The sequence below is a fragment of the Protobothrops mucrosquamatus genome, unplaced genomic scaffold (genome assembly GCF_001527695.2).
Source record: "Protobothrops mucrosquamatus isolate PMUCROS unplaced genomic scaffold, P.Mucros_1.0 scaffold166, whole genome shotgun sequence".
Taxonomy (NCBI): domain Eukaryota; kingdom Metazoa; phylum Chordata; class Lepidosauria; order Squamata; family Viperidae; genus Protobothrops; species Protobothrops mucrosquamatus.
Window position 1 is genome coordinate 873,099 of NW_015386528.1, and position 12,942 is coordinate 886,040.

Below are 12,942 nucleotides of genomic sequence, written 5' to 3' on the forward strand. Positions count from 1 at the left end.
GGAAATCCCAGTCCCAATTACCTTTGTTAAGCAAGAAATCCCAATAGCGTTATGAGATATAACCCTGGATAAACATGATTTCCATCAGATATTATTGGCAAGGCTAAGGTTATGTAGCATCAGCCTATATACCAAAATTATTCAAATGACTCATGTAAACTATCCTGAAGCTTCCTATTATAGACCTGGATCACATAAGCATATCTGTTTTTCTCAGGGAGAAAATTGCCTTTAAGAAGCAGCAGGAAGGATAGTCCTTATTACATAAAAGAGTAGTGCTTGCAAGCTCTGCGGTGTGTTATTGGATATGAATCCTGTGTGAATGGTAGGATTTAAATATTCACTTGTGCACACATTTTTGGAACAATCAGCATTCTTGGCAGAAAATTAGAACAGGGTTGCTAGTGATCTGAAGGAAGTAATTTGTCCATCATTATAATAGATGTACCATCTGAGTCAGTCATCAACTAGACACATGAGAAAACCTGGATGCACAGACTATACACAAACTTAAATATGAGACAGCCTCAACCACAAGAATATAATTGACATTACTTATTTAAATAATTCAGTGCTAAATCATAAGTCCCAAGTTGATTACCATATCCAATTTCAACATCTGAGGAAGCAATGTTTTGCTCCTAACTTTTATACTACTGTCTCATTAATTGCATATATTGTTTATGATGATTGTCTGCTATTAATGGATTTGCATTTCTGACTGCCAAAACAGACTCTGTATAAACATACTACAGATAGTAACAGAAACCTGTACTTCATTTTTCTAAGATCAAGTGAGTGGTGAATAGAAAGAGACCACAGTTACAACATGCCCAGATTGAGAATACTCTTTTCATGAAGTTACCATCTTTTTTTTGATTTTCTACTGAAACAACTGTAGCTTCTTATTTGTTCCCCATTATTACTAGATTGATTTGTGAATTGGCTGATGGTCATTGAGTTGCTTGGATTATTGTTAAATTAATTGTGGTTGGTTTTGTTTGTTATTCCTTGCGATCTTGCCAAAGGTTTGTGGAATATGCAGATAATAAAAAAGTAGAACTTGATGGGAAGGACATTTTTTGCCATGTACATTACGCCACCTCATCTTTGAGCTCTCCAGTGAAATAGACAAAGAAGTGAGGCCCAGTAGAGCAATGCCTCCTGTTGAAGCTTGGATGGATTCCTTGCTTTGCCCAGCAGCTTTCCTTCAACAGAAATCTCTTTTGCCTGCCATCCAGATGTAGAAATGAAACAAAAGTCAGAAAAGTGGCATCTAGAAACCAAGCATTCCTTGGATGCAATTGTTATGTAGACTTCTTTCTTGGCATTGTATAATCAAGAGAGAGGGTGTTTTAATTTAGTAATTGGCCATTTTTGAACATATATTTTAACCTCAGAATGCTTCTGAAAATGCTAGTGTTAGAGAGTCGTGCACATCCCACACATGAATTGGAGATTTTGTTCCTCTCTAATTTTTTTTATTTTATTTTACTTCTTTCACTGGAAATGATGAAGAATGTCAGGATATTTTGACTTAAAACTTATTGTGCCTTTAATACCGCATGCATGAATGTCTCTTTCAAAATAGGTTGCTGCCACTTTGCTATTCAACTTGACATTTCCTGATTTAGTAGGAGCAAACTAAAAGAGAAGTAATCTGTTAGTAGGCAGGGGAAACAATTTTGAGCTACCAGTGTCTGAGGTCAGAGCCATTAATCAGCACTCTTCTTGGTGGCCCATGTAATAGCTTGCTTTGACTGTCATTTTTCTGACAAGTATCTATGACATGTGCAGAGGCACAAACCTAGTGCAAAATGTAAGTTATGTAATTTGATTTTTTAAAATTCTTTTTTGATTTCATAACTGTAGCACTTGATAGTAAACATGTTATCCCCTGAACCTTTCTTTGTAAAACAGATTTGTGTTTGATCTAGATTAGCTTGTTTAATATTGTCAAATCCATTTTTCAGTAAAAAGGTGAATATTGTGTACTTTAGCTTTTCCAGAAAGGTTCATAGAAGCCTCACCTTTTACATCCTATTTGCTCTTTCTTAACTGATGGTTAGCTATGTTAAAAGCATCTGCTGCAAAATTTACATGCTATTGATTTTCCTTATCATATGTATACATTCTCTTTACATTGCACGGCAAAATTATAATGAAGGCATTTTAGTTTAAATTTTTAGTGCATTTGTTAAAATTACTGATTTGGTTAAAAGGAATTGGCAGCAGTCTCCAGTTAAAAGCTCTTCAGACAAATAATACCAGATGAGAAATGAAAGCCAAACTTTTTGTTGTTTTGTGAAGTGTTGTGTTGTTTCGGTGTCTGTGATCTGGAGGAACAGAATTTCTGCTTATTGAATGCATATATACATACACCCCTTTTTTTCTTAAAAGATTCTCTAGGGTAAATTAAAAACCTCCTGTTAGGCAGTTAATGGATAAGTAATTATCTGAATACATTTAATAAATTTAATAAATAAATTTCATCATTATTGTTTTCCTATCTTGTGTAATTATGTTGAATTATATGATATATTTTTATTAACTAAATATTTAGATTTCTATGCTGGCTTTTAGCCAAGGCAATTTGTAACTAATTTTTAAAGCCATGGTAAGGTAAACATGGCGAAGGTGTAAATCTTCATATCTTTGCTGAGCTATATAATTTTTCATCACAATTATCACTATGTAAGAAAATGTGTACTTCAGTGCTTCAATGGATATATCAATAGTCCTATAACTTTATATCAAGCTGCAGTCTGTCCACAGTCCTGCATCAAAGTTTTAAGACACCCCTTGGGAAGGAGAAAGCAGTTTTTTTTAATAGGAATAGTTTAAGCCACTTAGCTGAAACATTTAAAAAAAAAACCACAGGCAAGTAAATTTATAAGAAGACAAGGCAACCTTAACCTAAATCAGCTTGTACAGAAGCAGTCTCCATTTCAGCTAAATCCTACTGGTTTTTCACACATTCTATTTGTTCCCTCAGCAAGTAAATCCACGTTTTGTGTGTGTGTGTGTGTGTGTGTGTGTGTGTGTGTGTGTGTGTGTGACAGGGAGGATTCTTAGTAATTGAAAAGCCTTCCCATACATTCCCCCCCCCAAGTATTTAAGCATCACATAGCAGGTTAAGTAAAATCACTGAGTGAGGTTATGTCAGATTAACTAACATGGCCCAACCTATAAATTTTTCAAGCATGTTTCTGGCTGCGGTGGGTGATAAGAATGGCTTCAGTTGGAATAAACAAAAACTAATCAGGGTTAGAAGTATCTTAAAAAGATCCCCCTTGTGCTACACCAGATTTTGTTGTTGTCCTGGCACACTGAGTACACCACTAAGTAGATTCATACATATACTACCAACTATAGTGTATGGGTTTGTGCAGTATGCTAAGCCAAAATGAAACAAATTGCAGTTTAACGTGCATTACTTTTCTTTTGTTCTGTCAGATACTCAAGGCTTTAATAAATTCAGACATACGCCTAAAGAGTGGTAATTTAAAAATGTGAAAAGAAGTCTTTCTTTAAATACAATAATGGTTACCTGGCAATACATAACTATTCTGTTACACAAAAGAATCTCTAAAAGTGAAGCTTTAGGAAAACTGTTGTGAGCCCTGTGGACACACATTTCTAAATACAAACTGCTGTTTATTCTCCCACATGCCAACAGCATTTTACTGGGCTGGAAGATTAGAAGGCCAGTCACACTGAGATAAACTTAATGGTGCTGGAACTGCCTTGTTCTTTTAAGAATGAAAAAAATCTTGAGTGTGGGTCAGAGCAACTATCAAAACTCTTTATGCTTGCCTGTTAAATAATTTCTTTTTTCAAGGGAAAATGTGTTCTTTGTTTCTCCCTTTCTAGGAAGTCATAGAAGCTATTGCTGAATGTGCATTTAAGACATCTCCTTTCCCTATACTCCTGTCTTTTGAGAATCATGTGGATTCGTAAGTAATTTAAATTTTTGTAGAAATGTTTTCAGTCAGCTATGTCCGGTTTCCTATATTGATGATTTCTACTCATGAAGGAAAAGGGTTTTGTTTTTGTTTTTTGCTTTCTCCCCTTCATATGTGCCAAGCACCAACTTTCTATAAAGTCTTTGGGGAGTCCTACAGTAGATGATTGTTGCTGCTAGCAGTTTCTCTGCATGTCAATTGTTGGTATGGTTTTTAGCATGGGCCTATTTCCCGCCATTTAATTCTTTCTACTTTGTACTATTTGTAAGATACTTAAAATCATTTTGGAACTGAGCAGCATGAAAGTGAAGTAGCAAATTGCTTAATGTATTTGGAGGGGGGTGTCAGATTTGCCAAAGAGAGAAGGAAAAATCTGTTTTCCCAATGCTGGCAACAGAATAGAATGCCAACTTCCAGCAAGATGCACTAGAACAGGGGTAGGCGACCTTGGCTCTTTTATGACTCGTGGACTTCAACTCCCAGAATTCCTGAGCCAGCATGGCTCAGCTTGGAAACCTCTCCGTTTCCCCTCAGCATGGCTGGCTCAGGAATTCTGGGAGTTGAAGTCCACGAGTCATAAAAGAGCCAAGGTCGCCTACCCCTGCACTAGAAAGATGCATCAATAATATTTGAGTGTTGTAGATTTTGCTACAGGTAAAAACCAACCTGTTAAAATGTGGTGCAGCTCTTTTTCATGAACGTTTCTTATCCTCCCAGGCATTTACTTGTGAAGGGAGATACCCCAGTTAAACTAAGTTATTAGTTTTTTCAGAGCTTTTGGGGTAACTGTAAATCTATATATTATTAAAACTACAATCTTTTGTTGGGTGAAATGGTGCATGGTAGGGCAATGGGTTTTAAATCACAGTACCCCAAATGGGCTAACTTACAGAATATGTCCAAAATCCAGAATCTATGACTTCCAAGGGGATGAAATTTGAGAAAGTTGTGATTGCTTTAGTGCTGCCAGTTATTGCTGTGCAGTCACTGCACAGCCACGGCAGTCACTGCAGTCTGCACAGCTAACTGCACAGCGACTGCGGTCACATGATCTTCATTGTTAAAGTCTGTGACAATTTCCCAGCCATTTTCACAATCCCTCACTTCCTTCCCAACCCAGCAGCAGCCACTTATCTGCCTGTTGAGAAGGGAAAAGAAAGGAAGGGAAGGGGAAGCCTTCTCTGCCACCCACCCATGCGTGCTCTCTGACTCATGTGGTATCTTAGGCACACACCTGCACAACCTTCCCAACCCATGCGATACCTCTCACGCATTTACTATTCCTGACCCCCACATGCACCCTTGCTCTCTCCCCCAGCTAGCAGCAGGGACTTAACTTTCTGCTGACTTTCTCCCTGCAAGCTTCCTACAAGGAAAGTAAATGGGGAAAGTGACAGAAGGAAGGAAGGAAGGAAGGAAGGAAGAAAGAAAGAAAGAAAGGAAGGAAGGAAGGAAGGAAGGAAGGAAGGAAGGAAGGAAGGAAGGAAGGAAGGAAGGAAGGAAGGACGGACACGGGTCACATCCACAGAAAAAGGAAATGGATCTTAATGTGAGAATGAGTGAGAATAAGGGAGAAAGCATAGCACAAACCGCATGCACACTTGCACTGACAGTGTTATTTAACTGGGTAATGAAAGGTCTACAAGCAAACAATCAAGCTCAGAGAGCCCAAAGGACTCAGCAGTTCAACCCCATTACATATATTCTCTTCTATTGGAAGTAGATCAATATAAATATTTTAAGAGTAGGTAGATGTCAAAATAATTTTCTGCATTCTCTTAAGCACACCGTTTCTTGTATGCATATGAGGCAATTTCTTTTTTTCCTTTTATCTCTATTAATGACAAACTACAAATGAGAATCTTTATTGTGCTGATTAATGTAAAAAATATGGCAAGAAAGCTATTGCTGAAGTCGAATTAATAGCATAATGACTTTAGATCACTGAGTACAATTTAGGATGATAGGATCGGAAAATTACACCTCTTCATCTAGTTAAAAGATATATCCTCCATTACTAGTGTTTCTAGCATTATAAAAAAAAGCCTTATTTAATTTCACAATTTCTTCCACTTTTAGCCCTAAACAGCAGGCAAAAATGGCAGAATATTGTAGATTAATATTTGGAGATGCTTTGCTGATGGAACCACTAGAAAAATACCCAGTAAGTACATATTTATTTATTTAGCTTTTTTGACTAGTCAACAAAGATATTATTTGATGTAGAATTTTAAGTTTCTGTGGTTCCTTCTTATCTTCCAACTTAATGAATTTCTTTATTTATGGGAAATGTCTTTTGCTGATTTGTTTTGTTCATTTATTTTTAATTTAGGGGGTTGGGAGTTGAAGGACATATATATTTGAAATATATTTGAAGCACATACCCGTCTTGTATAATATATGCTTTCACAGGAAAAAATGTAACAGGGACTTATAAATGGAATCTTTTTTTAGTTGTTTTACTTTGCTATAGAGTTCATTTCCCAAAATATTATTTATTTGGGTTGAGCAGCACAAGAATTGTATCAAAACTGTAAGGAGGTATATTCTTATTTTTTTTTTGAAGTTGAACTGATTCTTAAGCAGTGTCTTAACCTTATCCTATCCATACCAAGTCTACATGTGAAAGCTTAACAAAGAATATAATCTCCTTTGTAAGATGTTCCAGCAAGAATGCTTCAGTGTAATTTAGATTGCTTTTTGGTTGAGTAGTTTTGTGTCCCAGATGGAATCAAACATATAAAGCCAGAGAGGTATAACATCAGCAAGTGTTATTTACTAGGATACTAGTGATTTTAAGAAAAAGATACATATTTAGTACATTCTGGTGGTGTGGGTTCCTCCAGATCTCTCTTTGCTAATCATTTTATCCCATTGACAAGTGAGTTGTTAGTGCTATCTCACACATTCAAGGGACCTTGTGCTGTGTAGTCACTTAAGATTTATGGAATCCAGTCTTATTCTTGCTGTGCAAATATTCGTAGTACAATTAACGATGAGACAGCTGATAATATTAAGAATTAGATCAGGCTAATAGTCATCCAACCAAGCATTCTGTTTACACCAGCGGTTCTCAACCTATGGGTCGTGACCTCATTTGGGGTCGATCGACCATTTCACGGGGGTCGCCAAGCAAGGTTGTCCGCCATTTTTCCCCCCTTTTCCGGCAGGTGCCTTACCTCCCTTGGGCTGGGCCAGCTGGTGCTCGGCCTGCTCCGTCTCTGCTGCTTGCCAGCTACGCCTTGGCCGGCGCAGGGGGTGGAACCACGCATGCGCGGCGCTCCCGGGCAGGGAAAGTCCTCGAATTACGACCGGTTGGGTAGTCCTCGACTTACGACCGGTTTAGTCCTCGACTTACGACCGGTTTAGTCCTCGACTTACGACCAGTTTAGTCCTCGACTTACGACCAGTTGGGGGTCGTGGCATTAAAAAGGTTGAGAACCACTGGTTTACACAAAGTGATCAACCAGATCCCTTCACAAAGGTCACATTTATTGATGGGGAGGGAATAGACTTCCTCCCTGGTTATTCCATAGCTGATATCCATGGCAGGTTGCCTGTGATATGAAGCTAGCAAAAAGCCATCAGGATTAGTAAGCTCTTGATAGCCCTGTCTTCTATGTACCTATTTAGTCCCTCTTTAAAATTATCTAATGGGATAGCAGGAAAATTTACTATGTAATTTAAAAATCCTGTTCTGTACTTATGGATGTGCATTATCCTACATTAGCAAGATGCATTAGCAGGGGTTTTTCTTTCACTTACAGTACAGAACACCACCTGAAGGCAGGACATTAAAAATATTCATTAGAAAGATAAAGTGACCACAGACAGAACAACAGGTTAAATTGTCTTTTGTCCTAGGAGATAAATAGCATAGAGGTGGGTAAAAGCAGTACCGTATGCTTATAAGATGTGCTTTAAAGATACCAAGAAAAGGATTTTAAAAAGCTAAACCTTTTTCTGTGGAATTATTGTGACTATGTGACTCATATTTTATAGAGGAATCCATATAGCACAGCACACATTTAGTAGGTTAATATTACATTTTTAAGGTTAAAGTAGCTTATTGAACAAGAGTGATAATAAGGGTATCCCATGCAAAGAATATCTGCTGCCATTAGAGGTTCATATGCAGTATTTGCTATCAGAATTACACTCCTTATAAAGATGGAAAAGTATGTGGAAGGCATATAGTATTATTGTATGTGTGTAGATCAAATGTGTAGCATGTTGCAATAGAATGAAAATGTAGCAGGCAGCATACATTTATTGAGATCAGGACCTGTCTACGGAAGCATACTAAGGCAGCCACTAAAAGGGAAAAATAATCCTAAATAATCTTAAATAGTATGTGTGAGGATAGGCTTTGTTTAAATAATTTTGCTGTTAAAAGACAGATCAGGGGAATTAAAAGTAAATACTTCTCAAAGAGATTTCTTCCTTATCCTTATCTCTTTCCGGTCAGCTCGAACGTGGAATTCCACTTCCTAGCCCAGCAGACCTGATGTACAAAATTATGGTGAAGAACAAAAAGAAGTCCCACAAGTCTGTGGATGGCAGCGCAAAAAAGAAGCTTTCTGAACAAGCTTCAAATGCATGCAGTGATGCATCCAGCAGCTTTGAACCCTCTTCCCCAGGAGCAGGTAAAAATAGTGGGATACTTCTTATTTTAAAGCACAGCGTCGATTCGCCTGCTTAATATTGTAAATACTAACAAGGAATTCAATCCCAGGGTTGAATTAAGGACTTTTCTGTAGGCAAAGCAAGTGCTCTGCTACTAATCTAAAATTCTCTTATTGAAGAACTCATCCCAATGCAGAGGGCAGTAAAGTAAGCTCATCGGCTCTCAGTTTGCTCTCGTTGCGTAAAAACCCTGAAAGAGATATCATGAATCAACTTCACATTCTAATATTATATCTAGAAAACAATTTTGTTTGCAAGCTAGACATATTTTGAATAGTCTTTCATATTTGAGTGGGCTAGCAAATTGGCTTTTCAAGAGGAAGTGGAATTCAGAGCCCTAGATACCAGGTGTAACATTGGCAAGCCCTAACCGTAGCTATGGCCCACACTTTAGGCTGAACATAGTCCAGTGAGTGTACGATGCAAGTCTCATGATTCCTGCCAGCCTTACGCCAATGTGTCTGACTCCCTGCAGTCTGTTTCCATGACAGCAGCATCCTTCTTTTTATGTCATACGTATCAGTATTGCTCCCAAGTTCTCACTTGTTAGCATCCATTCAGAAGCTTGTTTAAAAAAAAAATATATCAGCTTTTAATATCAACTCTAGGAGCTGCCCGCTTATAGTAGCAAAACAGTTCCTGTTTCTGTCTTCTATGCCAAGAGACATATCCACACCCCTCAGTTGCTCAGGAAAATAAATGCCATTTATTTCCTTTTGCTTCATTATCAAATGCTCTTGGAACTTTTTAGACCAGTAGTTCGATTTCTTTCTTGCTTCACAGCATTCCCATTTCATCAGAGAAAGAAATACTGTTGTTTTTGCTGTTTATTTTACCCCCTCCCCTATTGAACAGCAACTATACTTAGAATGTAAGATGTGTGAATTTTAAAAATAAATGAAAGGTGGTGGGTGCTTCATCACTGGAGGTTTTTAAGAAGAGACTGGATAGCCACTTGTCTGAAATGGTATAGGGTCTCCTGATTGAGTAGGCGGTTGGACTAGATGACCTCCAAGGTCCCTTCTGGCTCTATTCTGATTGAAAGATGTGATCACAGATATTTGATGTCATCCCTTTATCCTGATCACCACTTTATCTCTGCTGAGAAACAGATTCTTTGGAAGGTATATAGTTGCAGATGTCATAGCATCCACTCAACAGCATTATATCAATAATCAGCTTAGGAATTGCAACTGTGCTTTTGTTATCATAAGGAACTTAAACTAGGCTTTTCCTTCTAGTCCGTTATCATTTCACCTGATTTGAAATGAAGGGTTTCTATGGGAGTGCCCATTTGCAAAGTCAAAAATCATTTTATCCCAGCTGCTTTACTTTTAATTTGGGGAAAGGTATTAAGTATAAGAGCAGAAAAAAATGCTTTGAATGCCAAATGCTCTGGGTTCACCACAGTAATAGGCTGGGGAGAGCAATTACCTGTTTCAGTGTAAAAGCACTTTGCATAATCCTATTCCATTAGTATATACTGGACAGAGCCTTAAACTCCAAGTCCAGATGATAGTTCGTAAAGGTACTCTTAAGTTAACAATCCTGTCCCCTCCTACTCCCACTCCACCCCACCCCTTCCCATCCTACCTTGCAAATAAAAGAGGAAGTAAAATGTAGTAACAACCAGGCCCTTTAAGAGCCTACTACTGTTTAAGCAGTCATACATAACTAAGGCCTATTCATCAATCATGTACAAGGAGTTTGCTAACTAAAACAATAGCCTTTGATAACACTGATTGGGGAAGCAAGTTTGTGTTGGGTGGTGTTTATTATTTCTTCTGAAATGCATGCACTGTAATGGTTGGATATAAATCTATGGTGTCTATCTGAAGGAGAACTGGGAAGAACTATACAGCTTTACTTCATAAGTTTTGGGCTTGAACTGCAAATTCTTTCCACTCCCTCCCAGACTTTGAAGTCAGTTATAGAACTTTTAGGGCTTCCATAATTGATTCCACACCAACATGTTTCCATAACTCATAAAGGGAGAGGGGGACAGAGAAAGGAATACCAGCGATGGGCAGACTTTGGATCTACCAGCTAGAGCCTGCACAGAACCCACCCCACATAATGTGTGAATTCCAGAAAGGGATGGGCATAGTATTTTCACTTCCATATCACTCTTGATGTACCCTCCTCTTTAAGCATTTTAGTGTGTGTGGGTATGTGGGTGTGTTGTCATTTTATCACTACTATTGTTGACTATTTTGAAAATAGTTTTTGTTTATACACCATATTTGTTAACTGCCCTAATATTATGACTCTGGATACTGTTCAACGAAATGAAACAGTCAAGAAATAATACAAAAGTAAAATATCAGTCAGTTAAAAATATAAGAGAAATGTAAATGAGCCCGTCAGCTAGAGCTGAAAGTTTGTTGAAGAAGGAATATTTCCATTTAACTTTTTATGGTTTTCCATTTCCATGATAGGTTTTTATGGTTTTAAGTATTACGATGTTGTTTGCCATCCACAGTCATTAGGATTGAGATGGACATCTATTGAAATTGAATGAATGAATGAATGAATAAGTAAATAAATAAAATCTTCCTGAATACAAAAGGGGAGGATGCCACCTGACTTCTGAAAATGCCAACTGTATTCTGAAAATACAGAACCTGCCAGCAAGAGGCCAATCAATCTATTTTTATTACGGTCACAGAGTAGCATTAAAAATAAAAGCATTAAAAGAGGTCATGCCTTCAATCCCAAGGCCCAGAAACCTCAAACAGAAAAGGGGCCTGACTAGCATCTTTAAAAAAAAGCTTGCAGTGCCACTAAGAGATTTACTATTAGATCAACTTCCACTTTAAGTCATGGCTGATTGAAGACATCTCCACAAACAAGCAGAGGGTGAAGTCAATTTTAGGGTGTGTTGGATAATACTGTGTCTGTATATATTGTATATATGTGTGTATTTATGCATGTATCTGGTAAAGTTATGAATAATGGAAACAGCCTTTACATTTACGTCTCAGACAAAAGTGAAGAACCATTTGAATCATCAATGGAAAATAAAACCTTAGATAATGATTTCCATAATATTAAAAAAACAAAAATGTGCAAGTAGGGCCATGATGCTGGGGTTTTTTTGTTTGTTTGCTTGCTTGCTTGTTTTTGTCATAAAAGGCACTGTTTTGGTTCTTTGCCTCATAAATAATTTGGAAGGAAAACATCTGTGCAGTAGGTCTTATAATAGTGCAATTGCTTTGAAACAAAGGTATTTTTTATCAAAATATGTGTGAATATTGGTGGATGTTCCCATTAAGATTTCTATTTGCCAATTAAAATATTGCAGGTGAAGCAGAAATGGAGAGTGATGATGATGATGACTATGATGATGACCTCAAAAAATCATCAATGGAGGAAGTAAGGAATGAATCATTTTGAAGTACAAGTTATCCTGGTATGACTTGGGAATACTGTAGGTCTATATACGGTAGTTATCCACAGGAGTCAGTATTCTACTGCCATCTTGTGGATAGTAACAACCAAAACCCAGCTGTAAGCCAAATGACATATTTTTTTTTACTGCTGGTCCAAAACATATGTAAGAGATTTCCAGTTTTAGGTGAATTTATTTGACGCATGTTTAGCCCTCTGCTTTCTGACATCTCCACACCTAGTTCTCTTGTGCCTTATTCATATATAGAAACGGTCTGGCTCCAATAAGATAAAAATATCTATTACTCTTTGTCTTGATTGCTGTCTTTTGAGAGAGAGAAAGATAGAAATTACCCTGATACATGCACAAGTATAATGTTATAGAATTACAGTATTTATATATTACAATATTTATATCTAGTAAACAAGAAAGGTAAAATTGTAACTGAAATGTTGTTGGACACAAGCTTGTTCAAAAGTACAAGGCAAGGTGAGGTTTTCAGACCTTTTAACAGCTGTTGGTAAATGAATCTCCTTCTGGCCTTACAGTAATTTCTTTGTGACCATAATAAAGAAATTACTTCTAATGGGCGCTGCAGTGGCTCAGCAGTTAAGGTGCTGGGCTCATCAGCTGGAAAGCCAGCAGCTCAGGTTCAAAATCTGAGCGCCACGTGATGGAGTGAGCTCCCGTCCTTGCCCCAACTTCTGCCAACCTAGCAGTTTGAAAGCATACAAATGCACGTAGATAAATAGGTACCACTACAGGTGAAAGGTAACAATGCTCCATGACATCATGCTGGCCATATGACCGCAGAAATGTCTTTGGACAGCGCTGGCTAAATATACTTGAAACAGAGATGAGCACCACCCCCTATAGTTGGCAACGACTAGTGGAGTAAAA

At 37.6% G+C, this 12,942-nt stretch overlaps 1 protein-coding gene across 1 annotated transcript in view; it reads left to right on the forward strand.

The window, feature by feature from the left end:
- Positions 1-12,942, forward strand: part of PLCB1 (phospholipase C beta 1) — a 132,026-nt gene that overhangs the window by 84,005 nt on the left and 35,079 nt on the right. Inside the window, exons 9-12 of the mRNA XM_029283655.1 lie at positions 3,874-3,956; positions 6,045-6,129; positions 8,434-8,611; positions 11,956-12,026. Coding sequence (XP_029139488.1) covers positions 3,874-3,956; positions 6,045-6,129; positions 8,434-8,611; positions 11,956-12,026 — 417 coding nt within the window. The remainder of the gene's footprint in view (positions 1-3,873; positions 3,957-6,044; positions 6,130-8,433; positions 8,612-11,955; positions 12,027-12,942) is intronic.